This window comes from Kryptolebias marmoratus, linkage group LG11 (assembly GCF_001649575.2).
Source record: "Kryptolebias marmoratus isolate JLee-2015 linkage group LG11, ASM164957v2, whole genome shotgun sequence".
NCBI lineage: Eukaryota > Metazoa > Chordata > Actinopteri > Cyprinodontiformes > Rivulidae > Kryptolebias > Kryptolebias marmoratus.
Window position 1 is genome coordinate 24,521,194 of NC_051440.1, and position 23,533 is coordinate 24,544,726.

The 23,533-nt window shown below is 38.9% G+C and overlaps 1 protein-coding gene across 1 annotated transcript in view; it reads left to right on the plus strand.

The window, feature by feature from the left end:
• Positions 1 to 7,221: 7,221 nt before the first annotated feature.
• The window catches only part of LOC108243441 (polypeptide N-acetylgalactosaminyltransferase 18-like), a 139,079-nt gene continuing 122,767 nt past the window's right edge, over positions 7,222 to 23,533 (plus strand). Inside the window, exon 1 of the mRNA XM_017428868.3 lies at positions 7,222 to 7,869. Within this exon, the coding sequence (XP_017284357.1) occupies positions 7,626 to 7,869 (244 nt within the window). The 5' untranslated portion in view covers positions 7,222 to 7,625. The remainder of the gene's footprint in view (positions 7,870 to 23,533) is intronic.

The following is a 23,533-nucleotide window of genomic DNA, read 5'->3' on the forward strand; positions in this document are numbered from 1 at the left end:
CTGCACCCGGGAAATACTCACCTCACCTGGACTTCGCTCTCTGGAACCTACATCGGACCATCACTGGGCAAGGATCAATTCCGTCATCTCTTCCGTGTTTTGGACTTTTGCTCGCTCAGTAAGAAATATCACACGGAAACATTACCTGTGCCATACTTGCTGTTCCTCTCCTCCACGATCCCATACTCACCTAATTCTCAGTTTTTCAGGTCCTGGTTCCGGTTCCCTTCTGTATATATTCCCTGACACTGTAAATAAATTCACTTCCCGTTACCTGCTGGCTTCTGCGTTTGTCTGTGGCCGAACTGCTCGCTTGGGTATATCTGAAAACCTGACATTATGATTTACAATATAACCACATATTTCATTAGATTTTAAACATTTAAAGTTGAGGAAGTGTTTGACAAAACACAGGATTAAGGATTTATGACCTGTCTGGGACTGTAATAAGTGTAGTTCTATTTTACATTGTTAATGTTGTTTTCAGTCCATGTTAGAAACTGATACAAGCAACAAAAATGTTTTTTTTTTTCCAGTAGTTCAAACTAGAAATAGTGCAAATTAGAAATGCTTGGTTAAACTTGGTTACTCAGAAATTTGCGGTATAGTCTTGCTTATGCATAGTCAAAATAAAAGGAGTAAAAGATATGGTGTTATAAAAAGCAATGAGTAAAAATCTTCAGGACTTTTTACTTTACAAATATTCTTTTATGTCAGCATGCTGCAGGAGTTTTCTCGTTAGAAGCAGAAGATCTTGACTATTAGTTCAACTGTACAAAAGTAGAAATAAAAATGTCCCCCCAAGGATTTATTTTTAAAAGGGGTAAAAAGTCATTTTTAAATTAAAAGGCACAACATTTTGCCCAAACTTATATGATTTTTCAGTATCTTGTGTTGTCTCACATGATCTGATAGCACCTGGAGCATGTACAGTAATCTGGATGACTGTCAGCTACTACCATACCAAATTTTAGCTCTCTATCTGTAAATCTGACTGAGTCGTAACCTTTTTTGTGTTGGCTAAGGTTGATTAGCTGTGGCGTCCATATTGAATCCTGTTCACTCCAAGAGTTCATCATTTGTAGGCATACTCTCTGAGAGGTTCATTAAATATTTCCCTAACAGATGGACAGAGTTGACTCTAATAGGAAATAATAATTTTAAACAAAGGTTTTGTGCAATCTGTTAACACTCAGAATAGGTGTTAGGGATCACTCACCTCTACTACCAAACCAAATTAGAAGCTGACTGAGGTGCAGCCAATGCTGTGTTGGTTAGAGGACTGACACCAAAAGTTATCAGCTGCAGACGAACATCCAGTGATTCCATTCTGAAAGTTTTATTAAAACTTGTTTAGTTGTTTACAGGATGTTTTAGTAGCAGACACACACACACACACACACACACACACACACAGACATGGACACAACCATTATTGTCTCCCTTCACCTTTGGGGGGCTGGGTGATAAAAATGAAACCAGTTATTTCTAAGTGCTTTGGTTTCTAAAAATTAAAACTGTTACAAAAGATATTGTGTGGTCTTGGCTTCATTTCAGACGTCTAAGAGTTTTATCATTAAAGCTCTGCCAAACAAAGATAGTCTTATATGCCCACTCTTTTTAGATAAACGTTAAAAAAAAAAATCCTATATTTTATCCAAAGCAAAGAGAAAAAGTCCTAAGACTGAAAGTGAATTTATCTTTGTATATAAAACTGTGGCTTACATAAAGTACTTCAAATTAAATTCACCTTCAGCCATTTGGGCACAAAAAAAAACATTTTATTTATTTTGCTTTTATATTTCACAGTTACTACTTTTGTAGTTTGACTTAATATTTCCCTTTTAAAAAATAAAACATTTTGTCCACTGAGAGGCAATTTTAGAGTGTATTTCTGATTAAAAAGAGATGTGGACAATCTTTTTTTGATCCACTGATTGCTTTGAAGCTAACTTCATTAATAGTGTTTCACTTTCAATGCAGGAATACAGCGACTGCGTTGGTTGTCTTCAGCAGGTTTCTGCTTCAAGCACAGAAAAATCAGCGATATTGTTGCTTTTTTTTGTTTTTGGCCAAAATGAGGCAGCAGAAAAGCCGAAGAGACGCTGACGAACTGACAGTCAGTCGGTCAGATGAGATTGAAAGCAGCGTGGAGCAGAGAGCCTTAATATTTCAGATCTAATGCATTATTTATACCCTGGGCGAGGCAGCTGAATCTTCCAGAGAGCTCTTGGGTGAATGGTGAGTTTTTGATTCTGCACCACGTTTGTGTGAGTGTGAATCTGTGGCTGTGTGTGTGTGAGTGTGTGTGTGTGATTGGCGGAGCTGTGGATGAAAGACAAAGATGAAAGCAGAAGCCCAGAGGCCCTAACTGCAAGATCCATCTGTTGGTGGTGTAAAGCTCTGAAGTTACTTTAGCTCTCAGGTAAGCTCCATAGGTGGCCCATGAGCAGACATGTGCATATACATGTGTGTGTTTGTGTGTGTGTTTTCATAAGCAGGTGAGAGAGTGATGCAGATGAGAGCATTTCGAACAATTCATTTGCTTGTAGCAAAGTCATGACTGCAAAACCTGTATGCCCCGTGGAATAAACACAATTATTCATATAACTTATATATAAAGGACATTCTTTTCTTTTTTCTAACAATTAATCCAGTTCAGTTCAGTTTATATATATGTTGATTCACAACAAAAATTATCTCAAGGCACTATACAAAATAATAACAAAATCCAAATGATGAATCGAGTTCAAATTCATATTGAAAAAATACAATTACAGACAATTTATTCTTGTTATAATACAATAAATTCCCATACCGTACATTGGAAAATGCTAGTCAGTTAAATGTATCTCTATAAGGCAGCAAGCAGATTGTGTTGAACCTTCACTTTGTCATAATCTCCCATCCTGAGCAGCACAGAGGTGACAGTGGAAAGGAACGACTCCCGTTTAACAGGAAGAAACCTCCGGGAGAACCAGGCTCAGGATGGGCAGCCGTCTGCCTCAACCAGCTGGGGTTTGAGAGGACAGGAAAGAGACGCAGACAAACACAGAAGGATTAGTCCAGGTGTAGTTTTTATGGCAGGAAAAGAAAAAGAAAAAAACAACTATTTTAAATATTTACATTAGAAACATGGAGAGCAGAGAAAGTAAAGACAGCAGTGAGGAAACGTGGTCAGTTTAAAGCTGGATTCATACTCCGCAAGAAGTGAAGAAATCTGCTTTCATTCACATGGTTTCTAGACGTTGTTTTTCACTTGGACATTTTAAACTCAATGAGAAACACTCCTGGGAAGCCCCTCTCCGCAGCACCGGAACAGATTTCTTCCTACCGGGGTCTCCAATATTCTTTTCTTGTACACATTTTTTGCTTCCCTTATCCGGACAGAGATAATACATGCCGTTTGGCATTTTTAAATTTGTCACAAAGAGACCACCGCCGTTTCCAACACAATAATTAGCAAACATAGGGAACGTGTCCCTACGCTGCTCAGCCAAGGCGAACTTCTTCCTGGCAGCACAACCACAAAGAGCTGCCTGTGTCTCCAAGCTGTCTCCTTCCATTCACAATAACTGCGCTGTCTCCTTCCACGAATTCTTCGCCATTCCACTATCTTTACAAGCTTTGCTGGAACAGTTATGAAGATGGCTGCATTTTCCAACAGCCTCAGCCAGCTGCTTCTCAGAGGAGCAGTTGAAGAGAAATGACATTACTGCAGTTCATCCACTTCTCCGCAGTAACACACCCACAACAAGGTTCTGACCAATCACACAATACTTAGTGCATTACCTCTGAGACAAAAAGTTCTGCCAGGACCTTGTGCACAGAATGGGCTCTCTGAACTCCTAAGGGAACAAAATGGCACAATTTTGTCATGCAATTACATCAGCAAGAGCAGATTTCTTCACTTCTCACGGAGTATGAATCCAGCTTAAGTCTATAGCTGCAAAACTGAGGGAGAGCTCAAGAAACCCAAGCCAACCCTAACATTAGGATTTCAAAAGAAATGCCTTAAGCCAAATCTGAAAGGTAAACAGGAAGTCAGCCTCATGCACAGAAACTGGAAGAGAGGAGCCATTCTACTTTTAGAAACTTTAGGAAACACAAGTAAAACTGAAGCCTAAGAACAAAGAGAAAATATGGAGCAATATTTTTTTTAAGATGGAGCTTGGTCACTGTCACTCAGTTTGTGAGGACACCCTGACCTGGGTAAATTTGCACGTTTCATATTTCTTCCATTTCCTGATGATGGACACTAACTGAACTCCTGGGGATGTTTAGGGCCTTGGAAATCCTTTTGTATCCATCCTTTTTGTATCCATTCATACTTTTCAATAATCTTTTCTCTGGGTAGAATTAGGATAGTCAGTTCAAAGGGGATGAATAATTATGTAATCACTTTTTTTACATTACATTTTTTAATTGGTATTACTGTGTAATACCAATTAAAAACCACAAAGCAAAAACATGCATGTTAGGTTACTTAGTAACTCTAAAATTGTCCCTAGGTATGAGTAACAGTGTGGCTTTTTGTTTTGTTTTGTTTGTTTGTCTCCATGTGTCCCTGTGATGGACTTGTCCAGGGTGTCCCCCGCCTCTCGCACACTGATGGCGTGAGATAGGCAGCGGCTCGCTGCGATCCAGAACAGAGAAGCGGGTAAAAGAAAAGCAATGGATGGATGGATTGATCTTTTATGATGGCAATAAAAGCATAAAACTTACTTTTTATAGCCACTATATATTTTCATTTTATTTTCTTCTTTATTTTAAAGAAACCTTCACAGCCTCACCTGAGCTCTTCAAAAGAAATCTGTAAATGTTACCTAACTAATCTTTTTGTCTATATAATTTACACTTACATAGACAAGTTATTGTTACTGTCCAAGGTCATAAAAAGTGTTAAACATAAAGATTTGTTACAAAGCAGCGGTTCAAGGCTTCACTCATAACCCTTAGAGGGATAGTTGAGATATTTTGAAGTGGGTCTCTGTGAAGAAGCTTGTTTGTTCGTGTCTCAGCCAGTCGAGTGCCATCAGAAAATCTCCACAGTTGTCATGAAATTCAGCTTTAGCTCTGCAGAGGATCTTTGATGTGGTGGTAAACAGAGAGATAAGTGTGGCCAGTTGTTAGCTGTGGATGTTAGGTGGTAACTGCGTGTTCGAATCCAGCTGACACAATTTTAGAATAATAGACTGTCTGGCAACAAAGTGTGTTGCAGTGGCAGGGGTGGTGCTGCTCCTTTGTGCACTTAAAATCCTCAAAAGGAATTTAAATGCCTGATTTTGTTCTACTTTTTATGTACTAAACTATGAAACTCCAACTTCAAAGTTTAAATAAAAGGTTTGACCAAAATGTGAAAGTCCTGTTGTGCTCAGTTTTTCTGATCCTGAGGAAACAACACGGGGACGATGAATACATGAATACATTTTGAGTTAAACCTGAAACAAAAGAGCCTCTAAACAGCCCTGAAAACAATACTTGTTATGTTTAGCACACAATGTTTCCCAACAACCAAACAGGCGAAACCACATAAAAACATGTAAATCTTTAGAATTAGGTAGCTCACAGAATTTGGCTTTACTTTAGTAATGACTATCCAATCGTGTAACGCATGTCCTCACTTTAATAGATCTGAGATGTCTGCAGAAAAGCTCCTACTTATTAACTAAAGCCCATCTACTTTGTAAATGTTCCAACATTGCCAGACACAAATAACTGGAGTTATATTATGAGCTAAAATACCTCCAGTGTGTAAGTGGTGCCAGCAGCACTAATGTTACTTTTGGCTGTGTGGATGGTGGCCAGAATGAGCAAAACATTAATGCATAAATAAAACTGAACAAGCGTTCTTCTGAAAATGGTCAGGTATAAGGACTGATTAGGAGTTAAAAAGCATCCGAAAGCCAATGAAAACTTTTAAGAGATCCAGAAAACCTTAATGAAGAACATTTCAGAATATCAGTGGAAAAGTGGATCTTTGGACACACACACAACTTTTAACACAGGAGACTGTAAAACTCACTTTTTTTTTACCCTATGACCTCCAAAATAAGACTTATAAGACCAAATACCTTTGGTTGAACAAACGTTCTGATGACAGGTTTGGTGACAGTCAAACAGAAGGTACTGATCTGTGTGGTTTGTAAAGCTTGTTGAACCGCCTTGTTGCTGAAAAACGCTATATAAATAAATTTGGCTTGACTTGTTTGGTTTCCTGTAACAGGAAACACCCAGACATCATCTGAGCGGTGTTGTGTCTGCAGTTCAGTGCAGGGAGGATTGTTCAGATCTCTATATTGGATCTTGGCTCAACACAGGAGAGCAACGCCTCAGGACTGAGCACCTACACCTCAAGGATAAGAGACACTCTTTTGAGGACCAAAATGTTCATATTTTGGACAGAGAAGACAGCTGGTTTTTGAGGGGAGGGAGAAGGAAGCCATCTATGTCAAAAGAGAGAACCCAACTTTAAACAGAGGAGGAGGTCTCAGATTTCAGCTTTCAAAAACCTCCAATGGAGCTTTAGGCCTGATCTCCAGTCAGTTTCACTCTAACACCTTCATTCATGTGACCAAAGCAGCTCATTTGTGAGTCAGGCTAACAAGGACCCCAACAAGCCTCTATTGTGAGGGGAGTGAGTTAATCTGCACGTGAATCCAGCTTACAGAACATCTTAGCTTTAAAAGCTCAAACTCCACATTTTCTGCTTTTTGAACTGAGAAAGCTCCTCGGCTGAGAAGCGAAAAGTCTTCAGCTACAGAGTAGAAGTCCAGTTGTTTTTTTTTTTAATAAACATTGTTGAACAAGCAAACAGATAAGGACATGATGACAACGCAAACAGATTAAACTCATGATGTTTTTCCCCCATTTATGATTATTGGTTTTCTAAAATGAGATAGCAGGATTTATTATTATTATTTGATTTTGGGAGATTCAGGATCCAGAACCTGGTGTTTTACACAAACCTTGGGAACCACAGCAGTACATTATAATAAACTAAGGTTCTTATTTTAGTGTTTTTTATAATACAGACTAAATTTGTATGTTTCAGTCAGTGCTTTTTTAATTTGTGCTGTTGTAAATCACCATGTGTTCCAACACACCCACCAGACCTCACACATTCCTCCCACACACCTGGACAGGTGGCTCATTTTTACGCGCGGTCGCTCTCCACACACGCCTGTTTCCTCAGAGCGAAGCTGGAGCTTGATGCTGGATCCTTATCTGATTGGGTTGATGCACTTCAGCTTCCATACATCACCCTCCCCGGTGTTTTCCAGCTGTGAGGGGGCCGGCAGAGGCCAGCAAACCCCGCCTCCTGCCCTCCTATTGGGCCGCAGGAAGGCAACAGGGGGGTTGCAGCTTCGCGTTTCACATCTTAGTAGCGGCCGAGCGCAGCGTGCCTCTCCGGCTGATCTCTCTCCATCATACAGTCCGTTTCTTCTCATTCCGGCCGGTGGAGCATTGAAAGTGTTCAGTGATGCTTCAGCCTGGAGCGGAGCGCGCAGCATCGCTTCTCTGCTTGTAGTTTGGCTTTTCTTTCTTTTTTTTTTTGGTGCGTCTCCTCCATCCACCTGCCTGAGAGCGCGTCGGGAGCGAGGAGCCCATGGAGGGATGTCGCGATGCTGTGCACAAGGAGAACTAAAACTTTGGTGTCGACGTGCGTGATCCTCAGCGGCATGACCAACATCGTGTGCCTCCTGTACGTCGGCTGGATCACCAACTACGTGGCCAACAGCGGTCCTAAAGTTGCGGAGAGCGGCGGCGAGGCGGACAGAAAGTTGGAGGAGGACAGTAAAGGAGAAACCCTGAAGATCATTGAGAGGCTGGACCGGCTGGAGAGCGTCGTGAACGAGCACATCAAAGGTCAGCACTGTCTGCTCCTGTTCTCCTGAAAGTCTGAAATAAGCTTTCATTAGAGTTTATAAAATCCAAAGCAACATAAACCTTCCACCTGTTTCACCTTCTTGAAAATGAATGTTTGCTGTTTTTCCCAGACTTTTATTTTGGAAGGCCCTTAAGAATGGATATCTTTCTATGTTTCTTTTACTTTTACACAATGAAAGATCAGCTGTGGAACAAATTAAGAGACCACTGCTAATTTTTGTGAAATCAGCATCTTTACTGTTCAATTTCAGTGTCTGTTGATTTCCAACACAAGCACACCCAGTTCTACTTACTGAGGTATAAAAAACACTTCTGTGATCATCATTAACCTCCAACAGAACCAGTTATTAGAAAGGACAAAGCTAGGGAAAGAAAATGGATGATTGGAATAGAATCAGCTGGAGATAATAAAAACAGTGCTAGTAGTAACTCAAAAGTAATTGGAATAAAACAATAAATAACTTGACCATAAAGAGTTGAAAAGAAAAGTTTTGAGTGAGGAAAATAAAGCATTCAGTTTTGACTTTACTGGCAGAGGGACACAGGGAGGGTTTCAGTGAGGTCCAGGTGTGGATGAAGAACCATCAGGTCCAGTCTCTGTTAAGTTCTTCAGACCTGAACGCCACTGAAAACCTCTGATCAAGAGGAAGATGGGGGGGGGGGGTCACAAACCATCAGACATAACTGCGCTGATTGAATCTCTGCACCAGGAGGGCAAGAAGTCCGGTGGAGAGATGCATGAAAGCTGGGATTAAAACTGCATCAGATGCTGATTTCTGATCTTCTCACAAGTTCAGACGTTAGTACTGTGTTGTTTAAAAACAAATATTATACATATTGTAATGTTTAAAATCTTGTTTTCTTTGCATTATTTGAGGTCTGAAAACTTTGCACCTTTTTCAGTCGTTTTCACCTTTTTTTTTTTAAATAAATGCTCTAAATAACAATATTCTTATTTAGAAGTTGGAAGAAATGTCAGTAGGTTTTAGAATAAAACAAAAATGTTCATTTTACTCAAACACATAAATGGTAAAAACAGAGAAAATCAGATAAACTGATTCCAGAGCTGTAGTTAAGCTGCCATCTGTTGCAGCTATAAAACAAGTTCCTACAAACCTCCACCTAAGATAAGGGGCCATTAAAAAAATTGTAAGAGCTGGGTTGTAGTCCCGTTCACCACAGAACTTTAGTAATTTGTTTTTCATGACAGTCTCAACATTTTTTGAAACTTTCATCAAAATCCAGTTATTACTTCTTGAGTAATCTTGTACACAGACAAACAAACAAACGCTACCAAAAGCATACACCTCCTTGGCGGAGGATCAATAAACCTAATCTGCACAACAATTCTCTCTTTGTGATGATTATCGTGTCCTTAAATTAAAATTTTGGAAGCAAACCTTGGGGCCGGATGCTAACTAGCACGTGTTTGTTCACCTACAGAAACGGCTGCAGTGAAAGGTCCGACCTATTTGACCTATTTTCAGTCACTGTCGTTTGAATGCAGAGCTGTTTTTGTAGCTCTCCACCCTGCTTGATCCCCAGTATTTCTTCTTGACAGCTGTCTTACTCAATCTTTCTGTTTTTTCACATTTAGCAGCAGAATTACTTTTGTATTTCCACCTGAGATTTCATGCTTGTCCGACTCCACCATATTTCTTTACCTACACACTACAGCCAGCCTAATGGAGATTAATCACGTGACTCAAGCTTCCTCATGGTTTTTGGTGGACTTAGTCGAGTGATTTGTTTACATTGAATGCATACCTGTATTTCAGAATTGCATATCAATATATCTGGAAAACTACTGGGGTGAACTCTTTCAAACTTCACCATTTGATAATGGTTCAGAATAACCCTTTTTTAGGTTTTATTCATAGTTTGCATTGAGTATCTTTCACTTTGAAGACTGAGTGAAGTGGGATTTTCAAAGAGGCTGGAGGAGCATCCCAGCAGAGCTCAGATACTGTAAATCTTGAAGTGTATCATAGTAATATGAGGTAATGATCCCCTCCAGACATGTTAAAAGAGATGTAGAAATACAACCAATTACCCTTTCCCCCTCACTGAAACAAATCCTGTCTATGAATATGCAAAGAAGTATTAATAAAAAATTTACCCCGCTTCTCTGAGAAATCCAATTTTAGCAAAGGAGGCTTTAAAGTTACCTGCACTAGAAAGTTTCTCCTTCATCAGATAAAACTGCAGCATTTTGGTATCTGAAAAGAGTCTGAATCTTAAGCCTTAGAAACTTTCTGACCGTGCTCTTCCTTTTTATTGACTGAAGACTTAGAAAAGCAGCAAACATTCACACAGGAGCTAGAAAGTCTGTGGCATTTCCCCCTAAAACAATGCACCATCTAGTTCCCATCTGGGGGTTTGTTTACAGCGAGTGCATCTGAAAACTTTGAGGCTTTTGTGGCAACAGATGGGAGCTGTGCAGAATATGATCAAACTGTTGAATTGTTGGTGGTTTGAGATGCAAGAACATGTTTGAATTAAGTGAACTGCTCAGCCGTTGGTGCTCTGCTTCCTGTCTGATGAAGGTAACCTGAAAGGTGCAATCTGTGACTGACCTCAGAGGCTGACACTGTTAGAAGTCCAGAGATTTAGTCTCAATTCTTCAGTAACTTGTAAATGTGATGAGAACTTGAGTTGGAGTTGAGAAGTTTACATGTTCTGCTGGTTGAGATCAGGGGTGCCTCCAAAAGGTTTTCAAAGGGGTGACCAGAAGGGGCCACTGTTAGTCTTAGGGTTGGACACCAAAAACCAAAAACCAAAAACCTAAAACCAAAAACCATAGCAGAATTTTAGGACTTACTGTAGCTACTGAATTTTCAAAAATCAAATCAGTGCAAAGTGGAGAATGATTGTTTTTGAAAAAGGCCCACCGATATGAGGTTTTTTTTTCTTCTTCTTTGGAAACCAGGACAGCTGATGGTCGATATATGACAGTTTTTACATTTTTATAGCCAATATGTATTTTTCATTTAATACACTATAACAATAATTGCTAAACATGTATTTAACAATCCTTAAAAAGAACTTGTACTCCTAAAATAATATATAGAAGAGCATTCTTACTTAAAAAAAACTTAACTGTTTGGTGAAGATGCATCAGTTGCTACAACCAGCTGCTGCCATATATTTAGTAATTGATAATATTAGCTGATCAAATTTAGTTGGCTGATTGATTTGTTTGTCTTTAGTATTTACATTCTTCTTGCTTTTTTTTAGCACAGAAGCAAAATAACAAAGAAACATTTTTCTGTTTCATAGCATTTTTGTATTGATTCCTTCATGCAATATCGATCCAATACAATACCAATACCAGTATCAATGTTATCAGTGTTTGGATTGATCATTACACTTTATTTTTGTGTTTGCTTAGATTAATTAGCTGTGGCAGCCATCTTGAATCGGGTCAACTCCGAAGGTCAACCAGTTATAGATGTTTATCTTTCTGAGAGTTTCATTTAAATCTGTTCAGTGGTTCACAAGATATTTTACTAACAGAGGGATTATGCATATGACAGTCTAGCCAGGAGGACCAGTGTGTGGGTGCAGTAACTGTACAGAGGGGGCAGTTGGCCTCCTTCGGTCCCTCCTGATGTTGCCCCTGTTTGAGCATCATTAATTTATTCCTTTTGCCACATTGTAATTTGGAGTGTCTGAACTGAGTGGAGAATCAAATCCATTGACAGTTCGTGTCCTACTTTAACGTACTATTTGTGTTTGCATTATCGTCCCATTTGCTGCTCTCTCTGGCCAACTTCTAATTTAAATCCAGAACACAGATTGGGTCAGTTCAGTTTTCTATCAAACGCCGTTCAGGACGGAGCTGGGCTCGCTCATGCTCATGTCTTCGTTAGCACGCCAACGCTTTTAAACTGGTTAGTTTACTGTTTTTTACTCATTGATAAAATGTTTCAGTGATACACAAACAGGAGTTGTATCTCTCCCCCATAGCTCTTACATGTTTAATTACCCCCCTTAGATGCACATCACTGAGTCAACACAATTTAAGAAGTGGGACAAACTCTTGCTGCATGGTCCACTAAATAGGACGAAACACAATCCAGTAACTGAACATAAAACAATTGGGAAATCTGGGAGCTGATGAAAAGCTTTAGCTCTCTGCGGCAAGGACTCTTCTCTAGTCAGAAACTCTTTCCTTGGAAAGATAAGAGCCGTGTTTATCAGCCATCTCTGAGAAAGTCTGTTGATCCAGGATTAATTTTCTGTCTCAGATGAGCTTGCTGAGAACACGCCTCTAATCAGAAGTAATACTTAGTTAAGAATTATGGCTGAATCAATGCTGTTGAGAGGAAATCATCATTTTCATCCTTACATGTGTGTAAATGTGTGCACATTTATAGTGCAGGGATTTTGTTCACTTGAGGTGAAACAGATTAACTTTGCATCAACATCTAACAGAACAAAGATTAATCTTTTCTTTTAAATTGCTCAGTGTTTTTCTCACATAGTTTGGATTGTAGTACACCTTAAGATGGGGAAACACTACACAACTTTCAGCAGACTTGGAGTGCACACTAACAGACCGGTTTCAGCACATGTTTGAGTGATGAGTAAAAGACTTGGGATCACATGCTTACTGTAACAATTGCGCCTGATGAGGGGCCACTGGCTACATGATTTCTCAAACCAACTAAAGCCAAGTGAATGCAGTAAACTTGCACAAAATCTCACAAGGATGACAGTTCAGATGGTAAACATGTATGACGATACATACGTACTAAACAAGAAATATGTCTTCAATATGGCTCCAAAACAAAAACATCACTAAAAATCCACAATATTTAAATAAAAATTGGCTTGCTGTTGTCTGAGCAGCTATCTGACACCATTTTTGTGTCTTACCTTTACTCTTCCATTGGCTGTTGACACTGAAATTCGATCATGTTTGACTGTGACTGAGGTTGGGGCTGTTCCCCTCACACACTGGTAGATTTAGCATTTTAACCCTCACATGTGAACAGATTTTTCTGCCAAAAATTGTGCAGTGTGTCCTCGTTGAAGTCAAGGTTCCGTACACACCTCAATATAAAAATCAGGGTTCGGTATGTAGAATGACAGTCGTGGTTCAGTATGTACGTACCTCAGTATGAGGGTCAAGGTTTGGTGCATAACTCAATACGACAGTCGTGGTTCAGTGAGTACGTACCTCGGTGTAAGGTTCACTGTTTGGAACAGTACCTCAGTGTGAGGGTCATGGCTCCGTACAATAATTGGGTCATTGCTCAGTATGGCTTGGGTACAACATGAAAAGTTAGACAAATCCCAAATGTCCGTTTTTTTTGTTTGTAAACAAACAATAACCCTCCCAGAAGCAGAAACAAAATGACAAAACAAGCTTATTCTTTCAATATGAACTAAACAACATGCTGAATGAAATATACAGCTCAAACTGGATCCTTTTCCCCGCTCTGGGCTTAACCCCGTGCTGCCACTTTTTACTTGAAGGGGGCTCTACAGTAGATTTATGTCATGACAGTTAGCGAAATTTAAGAAAGACATGAGCATGATCCTCTGAATGAGAGCGGTGACTGATTGGTGGCAATGTCTGTAATGTGACAGTTTGGTATGAGTCCATGTAATGTGACTCTCCTAGGAAATAATAAATGTGAATCCCATTTTAAATTAGTTTCAATCTGATGTTATCAAACAAAAGATTCTTTAAAATGTCCTGGGCAGACTTTAACAGGTTATGCCTGAGCAGTATATTTTATGAATAAACATTTATTCAGCAGACAGGCCTTTCATTTCACCTGTCTGTTTTTCTGTTTTAATTGAGTAATTTACGTTTCGAAAGATTTTAACAAAGATAGTCATTTGAAAATGCATTTGCATTTTCTCAAGGAGTAATTTAGAAAATGAGTTTGTGTTTTTGTATCCACTTGTTGCTGCGATACTGATGCAACATTGAGCATAAATATAAATGTGATCTCTTCCATCTGGAAGGCGTCAGGCTACAACCGAGGCCACTCTGCTTCCACTGTGGACAGAAACGGGTTTTAAAAGGATGTTATTGCATCAGTTCAGCACTATTCTTTCATAAGTGGGAAAAGATGTGTGAAAAGATGTAATCTTCTTCACTGCAGTAAAGAATAATATGCAGATTTGAGGAAATGGAAACTTGTAAGAGCTCTTGTATGTTCGGATTTACAGCAGTATTAGTTTTTTTTCCTAATGCACCACTCCTGAGTGCAGCTCCACTTTATGCAGAGATGTGGGGATGATAAAAACACACTCATCATTAGCATGGCAAATGGCAGGCTGATGGCGCACTGAACTGTTCAGAAGGCCTAATAGAATCTGCTAAGACTCTTGGGTTCCAGCGGGTGAGTAAATTTAGCCTCAGGAGTGCTCGGCACACCGCTCTCCTCCTCTCTGCTCGGTCCTCGGAGCCGGTGCCAGATTACACGAAAAGCTGGGGGGCTGATATGTTTGTGTGTATATGCTTTGTTACCGACACAGAAAGACCAGACTGCAGAGTTGTCAGGCAGGTTAGAATTAGGATGATGCAATGTTAGGTGTGGAGAAGAACACATTTATTCCACTAATGCTACTTTTACTTGTGTTAAACCTCAATTTAACACAAGTAAAAGACCCAGGAGGATTACAGGTGTTGAATGAGTCCTAAGTGATTATTTTAATAATGCTTTTAAAAGCTAAAAGTTCCTGTACTTCTGACAACTCGGTGATGATGTGATTGTTCCTAATCATCCGCTTTGATCGAGGCTGATGATTTCCTGAACTAAAAGCTTTCAGACAGGAGCTCAACGTTGCTCCTTATCAAATAAAATTAAGAATCCATTTTTGGCTGATATTTACAAATACATAGTTACAAGCGTTTAGTTTTAGACCAATTCATTTGGTAGGCAGAGACTCTTCATCATAAAGTTTTGTTTCCACATATTTCTGAATCTTATTAGTGACTAACTTTCTGTTGGGAAAGGTCAGGATAATTTTCTCCAGCTTAGTTTCTGCCACAGTTTTAAGATTCTGTCTTTCTCTTTTCCTAAAATGACACAATAACTATCCGGATATTTGTTTTTAGATGTATATATATTTATCACCACACACAGTGGAAGACATAAGACGGGTGATGATGTTTTTGCGAGTGTGTGTGTTAATGTGTCTTGCCTGTTACCAAACTATCATTTAAACCACTGGATGGATTTAATATTTAATGTGGTAGTAGCTGACAGTCATTCACAACACGTCCTCTGAGAGCACTTTGATTTCAAAGTTTGACCAAGATGGCTGTAAATCTGTCATGGTTCTGTTTAAAACACATGACAGGTGGCAGGTTATATTAATTCCTTCAACGAATACTAGGATTTTAATTTGTAAATCTTCCATAAAATAGACACTTTAAAAATCTACGTCAAGCCTTAAACTTGGCTTCATGTACCACGGAAGCTTTCAGAACCAAACCTTTTTCCCTTTCTGTTCCCCACTTTTCCAGAAAGAATCACTTTAATCAGAAACCAGATATCCCGACTCGGCTGGACAGTATCAGGTGGCGCCTCCTTGCACTGCTGGCTTCGCTAAGACTCAGACTCGCTGATTCGGAGGAGATTAGGCCACACAACAGTGCATATTTTTGCACATTTTTCTACACCTTTTTGTTTTTGCATCACATGGCTGCCTCCATGCTTGATCAAGAGTGTGAGAATAATTTCTTCTAAGACAGAAAATAGATTTCTGATCACTGTTCTTACGTCTTGTTCTTGTTATTTTTCCCTTGAATCTGATGTGTTCATGTTCTGCGTTGCTTGTTTCTGTTCTGCCAAGTGCACTTCTTATTTTTAGTTGTGTCTTTATGAGTCAACGCATGTTGATCTGTGTTGACAGTTTGCTGAAGACGGGGAGTGTGTAAAGTGGACTTCAGACGCACTGTGTGTGTCTGTGTGCCTCAGTGTAAGTTGTGTGTTTGCCTTGTCATCAAAGATTTATAGTAGTGGTATGAGAGCTGCTGAGGATGTCACCACCTCCCTGTAGAGCCTGTGTATTGTTGCGTGAAGAATACAGTTCCTGTTAACGTTCTGACATTAGTCAGTTTAGGCTGTCATAAGCATGTGACACGCAGGTGCACTGGGAAGGCACAGAAAAGATAAATCTTTATTTTTCATTTTTGTTTTCCTTTCTCTTGTATTGTTCCTAAAGATAAGATGTAATACTGTTGAGACCAAAGAAAAGACAATGATCCTCTCGGAAATCCAAAGCTGCTGGATTGTTCTGGGTTGGAAATTGGCTCAATACTTACCTTGGTTCTGAAGGTTTTAAACCTTCCTTCCTGTAATTCCATTCAAAGCAGAATGTCACAGAAGGTGTTTTAAATCTGTAATGAATCCATCTTTATGTTTGTTTTTGATCAGCCAATTGCAGAAACCATGCCACTTACATTCTTTTGCAGAATAAAGTCAAATGCTTGTGCTGCATGTCCCCTGTACACTTTGATTGTTCTGATTCACAGTTAGCAATTAATGATGATTAACTTAGGCTATAATGGAGCTCACAGGAGCTGGCAGAAGGAAAAAGTTAAGGTGGTATCTCACTGGGCTGCAAGCAGTTGGTGAAGAGCATTCATGAGAGCATCTCCCAAGGACCCAAGGTTTGAACATGTTCAGAAAATTGAGCAACAACTTTTCTCTTGAAACAATCTCAAAATCACCGTTGGCATCTCTGAGCCATCTCAAGCTCATCTGAATTTTGCTGCAGGTGTCTCCATCTCGTCTAATGAGCATTTACTTGTCCTTATTTCAGTAGTGTACTCTAGCAGATTGAATAATAAACATAAAGTTAGCCGACGGGTTGCCTACAAAACAACAAAATGATGTGCATGTCCAACTTCTGCAAGCTCTAAACACAAATTCTGAATGATTTCTTGAACCAAGACGTACTTTGTGTTTGTTTGTAGTTCTTTTTATTAATAATGTAGTCTGTCATCATAATGCTGATTACTACTGAGCCGTAGTTATTCAGAGCTGTCAATCATACGCAACCTGTAGCAGGTGCATTGTTTGTGTTTGTTCAGGTGGCAGATTTGACCAGTTTGCTTCTATATTGATGCATGATGTACTCTTAGATGATACCATCTGGGCAACATAGTTCCAAGAGCGCCATCTTTACAAAGAGCTAAATCATAATTCCACCTTTAGATGAAATAAAATCCCTCAGAAGTAGAAACTGGGTATTACTTACTTTTACACAGAAACTCGAGTATTTTATATCATATTGAACCATATGACAGTAATATTTCATTTTATTATGAAGGTGTTAAACCTGTCAAACAGTAAAAAAAATTGAATCAAACAGGCTAACGATAGGATTAAAGTCTTTCATTTGTTTTCACCAAAGCTTGAGAAAACTGAAAGAACTTCAGCTACAGAACAGAAGTCCAGTTTTTTTGTATTCAAAATCTGTTTAGTAAAACTTTAAGAAGGAAAAAACCTTTCCAGGAAAACCCCCAAAATTTTTTAAATAGGATTATGGTTTCAATCACAGGATTCAACTCTTCTTCATTTCATGATGTTTGTTGTGTAAAATTATGGTTCTAAATAAAAACAAGAAGCTTCTTAAGTTGAGTTGGGAAAATGTTTGACTGAAAATTTACACGAAGTACTGTATATGCGGCATGTGATAAATGTTCTGCAACCTGAAAAACACTAAAAATACTTTTAAAGGATGCGTAGGAACCATAAAACTCAAATGTATTTGTCTTACTGGAGCTGGATGAATTAACAGACCATCGGCTGCTCTTGTTCACCTTGTTAGTTTTATCACCGTACCTGCTGTACATTCAGTCACATAAAATGAGTCATGATGTCCTCTGGGTGTTGGACAGGAAATCGCTTCAACACCTCCGATTACAGATGGTGTAAGCAGCGCAGCTCCATGGCTGGATTTAAGGGCCACCAATCTTAGCAGAAGAAATGGATGAAAACCATCTAATGTGCTGCAGCTGACCTTTCTTTTCATCACTTTACCTTGTCAATCACGGTCTCAATTAAAGACTGGAAAACAATATGAAACAAGTGTGACACAGACACTTTTCAACTGACCTGCGGCTTTAAACAGATAACTGTTATCATCCTTCTCATCGAGCTGTTTATGAAGTGATGGCTTTCTGTCAGGCAGACATGAGCGCCTCTTATAGAAATGTCCTTATATTCCGACATGACCGCACATTTCTGAGAAAACGTAATAAACCTGAGGAGGCAGGAGGCAGAGGAACATTTAATAATAAACTCTTGATATAAGTTTCCTTCAACACTAAATTTAGAAGCAGCATGAAAATGTGCCATCCCATGTGGAATTGGCTTTTGTTTTTATGTCGATGTGAATCTAATTGTTGGGTCATCTAATCAGACAAGATGATATCAGTTGGGATGCAAAAAAAACTTCAATTTTTCTAATATTCTTTAGCTGTTTGAAATTTCTTACAACAAATTGTCTGAAATTCATTTCTGGCAAACCACAATTTTAATTGAAGATATAGAAACATAATTACCTTTTGCCTAATAACATTCGGCTCCCTGGATAAAAGCAAAACATCAACTACAGAATAGAAATACAGTTTAAAGTATTTATTTATTTATTGGATTAATCATGTCCTAGATGACTAAGAGTCTACCAGAATATACAGATTGTAAATTTACAATAAATGTTGGCACTTGCATTGGTGCTCTCACAACCACCACAAATGAAAAAAAAATTGGAAACCCAATGGTGTGACTTCTTTTTTTTATCGAAGCTTCTTAACTGGGAGGTTTTCTAACCTCAAACTGGAATGTGCAGGTTGCAGATCTTTAAGCTGCATGGGTTTCTCCATTAAAGAAGAAAAAACATCTTAAACAACAAGAAAATAAATCCAGTTGGCCTGTTTTTAAACTCCTGAGACTTGCCATGTCTTGGACGACTGAGAATCTGCATCAGCAACAAACACAGCAAAAAACTAAAACAAAACAAAACAAAACAAAAAAAAACATTAAAGAAACAAAACAGACATGCATGAATATTTTAGATCAGACTGGATAATGTAATTGCATATTTCATACCAAATCTTCCCAGAGATTAACATCAAACTGTTTCAAACTGGGAATCATAGATTCTCTGCATTACCAAGAAACATGACTGATCAAGATGGCTGATTATCACAAACATCAGTCTGGAGACCAACATGAAAGATGAGTTTTCTGCTCACAGCCAAAATACTTCCAACATTCTGTCTGTCTTTGATCAAATAAATACATGCTTAAACTTAAAGCTGGATGCTCTGCTGAGCTGAAAGCAGAAAGTAGAATTACTGGTTACTGGTGTCAAGGTATCCCACAGTCTTAAAAGGTCACCATCATACTGTTCCTACAGTTTAAATGCTTAAAATTAGTTAACAAATAAAGGAAATATGTTCCATATGTGTGGAGAATCAATATGTGTGCTTGATTTTTGTTTTTATTTTTATTTTTTTGTGGTTTGACTCCTAGCTGGAGCCTTTCTGTGTGAAGTTTGTATGTTGTTTCCATGCACACAAACCCACTCTGGGTGTTTCATTTTAGGTTAATTGGTGGCTTTAAACTAACCCTATAGGTGTTAATGTGAAGGTGAAGGTTGTGTGTCTTCATGTGGCCTTCTGATGGACAGGTGACCTGACCAGGGTCTACCCCACCTTTTGCCCACAACTAATAACCAGATGAAAGAAAATGGATTAATGGATGGTTGGACTGCCAGCTCCTTGCTTCAAGTTTTGACAAACTACCTTTTCTGATTTGAGAGCCTGTTTTTGCTTTTTTTGGCTTTACAATTAAATCTGCTACTAACACCTCTAAAAGGTGCTTATCAGAATGCTACAGATTGAAAGTGGGAGTAAAGTGCCCTGTGATAACCAGTTGATGGCACAAATTTTTCACTGAAGTGCCATTAAACCAATGAAGGCAGTTCATTAGGAACATGTGATTTAAAAGGAGGCTGATGAATCGTAACAGCACTGATGGAAAAATATAACCATGTAAATTTATTCACTCTGCTCACCTAAATCTAAAATGTGAGTGCTGTTATTTTTATCCCAAATGTGACAAAGTTTGAACATTGTGTAAAATGTAAATAAGGCTGAAAGTCAATATTCAGTGCTCGTGATCTTTGGGCCCTCAGGTTGCACTGCATTAAAATCTGATCTGATTCTGTTATTGACATCACTGCATGGGCTCAGGAACACTTCCAAAAATACGTCTCTGTAAACACCATTTACAAATGCTGCTTAAAGCTCTATCATACAAAGAAGAAGCCGTATATGAACACCATCCAGAATCTCTTCTCTGTGGGTCGAAGCTCATTTAGAGTGGATGAGGCAAAGTAGAAAAGCAGGCAGATAAATTGAAATTTGAACTTTTTCCTGGAAACCACGGATGCCAAGTCCTCCATACTAACGAAGAGAGGGACCATCCAGTCTGTTGTCAGTGCTCTGTTCAAAAGCCTGTCTCTCTGATGGTATGGGGGTGCATTATTATCTCTGGCACAGGCAGCTTAGACATCTGTAAAAGTATATACAAGTTTTGGAACAATATATGTTTCCATCCAGATAACAGGTCTTGCATATGCACACTGAATCCATTACAATAGCGTGGTGTCTTTGTAGAAGAGTCCAGGTGCTGAACTGACCTGCCTGCAGTCCATTTGGTTCTTCATGCAATAAAAAATCAGGTAAAGAGGACCCAGGACTGTTGAACAGCTAGAATCCTCCATTAGACGAGAATGGGACAACATTTCCTCTAAAACCTCCAGCAGCTGCTCTCCTCAGCTCCCAAATGTTTTCAGACTGTTGTTAAAAGAGGAGGAGATGCTTCACAGAGGGAAATAAAGCTCTGTCTTGTCTTTTTTGATGTGTTGCTGTCATAAAATTTGAAATGACCTTATTAAAAAAGATGCAATTTGATATGTTTGCTATGTTCCATTGTGAACAAAATATAGGTTTATGAGATCTTTAAATCACTACTTTGTTTTTATTTACATTTTAGCAACATCTCCATTTTTTCAGAATTGTGTCTGTAATGTTTTTTTATGGAAACCTTTTAGATTTTATGAAATTTTGTTCAAAATATCCAGTATAACTAGATGAAAAACAAAAAAAGTTACACAAACTCCTAATTCTTTGTCTGATTTGTGTGATCATGCCTCTCCTCAAATTGGCTCTACACCCACACACAAGTAATATTTTTATATATAAATTTAATTCCAAGAGGTTTTTTTTGCATGCATTTGATAGAGAAGTAGTTGGTCTAAGTTCCTGTCAGTCACTAGAAACTCGTCGTGAATCTGACTTGCCTTCTCTACTTTTAGTTCACATTCTGTCAAAGATAGTTTCAGACGCCTGAAGTCGAGGGCAGATTTCCTGAGACTGAAAAACTTAATTTGTCTGCTGGGCTTCATTTCACACCTACAAGTAACCATCACCAGATTGTCAAGAGCTGTCAAAATCCACATTCGTCCTTCTCGCCTGGTTGGTCAGACCTGCTCAGTGAGTTAGAACAAACGCTTCTCGCTCACCAGCCTGGATTTGTGGTATCAGTGCAATAATATAAAACTGACAAATGCAATTGGCAAATTAATTATAAAGATAAAAGACTGGCTTTAAACCCAATTTTAGGTTGAGCAGATTCACTTCACATATTAAAAGCTGCCTTGAAATCCAGAGCGCTGCAGTTTTAATCACCAATGTCATTTAGAAAAATCACTCACATTTCACCCGAGGCTTTCTGAACTCTAGGTCTTATCCAGATTTTGGCTTATAGTAACTGGTTTTCCACTTGTATTTTTATGTCTTTAGAAAGTGTTGTTTTGATCTATGTGCAAATTTCTTGTGAGCTTTCAGAGCAAAAATAGTTAAGTTAATTAACAAAAGTGATTGGTAATGATTTTTCAGATAAAAAACCATAAATGGTAATGTTGGTATCAGATTCAAAAAGTTTTTGTCAGGTGTTTTAACTTCTGTTTAAAACCTTACAGTGAAGCTTATTTAAGCAAACAAGCAAATCATCCTGTCAACGAATTAAAAGGCTTGGGAAATAAATCTGATGGAAATTTCTTGATGAAGGCATCGTCTACACAGACAACGGTACCAATTTTCTGTGAAAGTTTATAAGAAATAAATGTTCAAATTTAGAAACTTAGTAGAGACAAATGACTCAAAATAAAATTTTAGCTGCCAGTTTAAAGGCTTAGCATTTCTTGAATAAATACATGTTGCCTGCTGCCTTTCATGCCTGAGCTTTAGACTAAAATCATCTTATGATGGGAAGGAACCGTTAGAGCTGATCAAAACTTGTAAGTGACATCATATGTGACTTCATACGATTTTCTGAGACGTTTTAGTGCTCAGAAAATATGCTGAGGATAACCAAGAGCTATGACCACACCAAATTTAGCTCAACATCTGTAAAATGGACAGAGTTGTAACCATTTTTGTGTTGGATAAGATCAGTTAGCAGTGGGAGCTGATGAAACTGTGGTTAGAGCTGTCATTTCATGGCAAGAAGGTCGCAGGTTCAATCCCAGCTGTGGCATTTCTACGTGGACTTTGGATCTTCTCCCCATGAATGTGAGTGGTTTCTTTGGCTGCTCTGGTTTCCTTTCACAAATCAAAAACAGCCGTAACTGGGAACTGAGTGTGAGTGTGAATGGTTGTTTATCTCTGTGTGGCCCTCCGATGAACCAGCGACTCATCCAGGGTGTACGCCGCCTCTCAACCAATGACTGCTGGAGACCAACACCAGCTCACTGAGACCCTGAAAGGAAAAGGGGTTAAGAAAATGAATCGATGGATAGCTTTAGTTAAATATAGAGCCACCAGTGTGTTCTACATCTATAGGTGGCGTTTCTATTATTGGCTTTCACAGCATAATAAAATATGACTTGATAAACACTTTTAAATTAAATCCATATTTGTTTATGACTGAATAGTTTGTTGAGCTTCATTGACAGAAAAGCACATCCCATCAGTCCTGCTTTTTTAAATAGCTTCCTCCTGAGTCGTTCACATTAAACACGTTGTGCAGGTGATTGGGTTAGAAATGCAAAGCAGCCTCCTGAGCTCTTTGATGGACCTGCGAGAGCTGCAAGCACACAGCTTCATTAAAGAAGAGAACTATGCTTACGGCGGTCAATATCCGCCCTGTCAATTTACACACATGAAGATTCACACATATAAACACACACATACAACCATCAGGGATACCTAATGAACTTAACCGTCACCACAGAGACTCTGTGCAGTAATTTGTGGCCTGAATCTGATGTACGTGTACACACTGGACTGTAAAAACACACCCACACCTTTTTTTTATCAAAATCCCAAATGCAATAAGGGGCAAGCTGCTCAATTAGCCACTCATGCATGCAGTTGTTGTGATTCATAAAAAAGAAGCACGAGAGGAAGTGTGTGCAGTTTGCTTTGAAATCTTTATGTTTGCGCACACAAGTTCTCCAGTTTATCCCTGTCTTTTCAGATTTCATCAGTGCTGGAGTGTCGTCCTCATGACAGCAAGCTGCAAGATAACCTGTTTGTGTTTCCCTCACGTTTGGTCCAGCACAGAAACACACACTCACTGAGGTTGCCACTGTC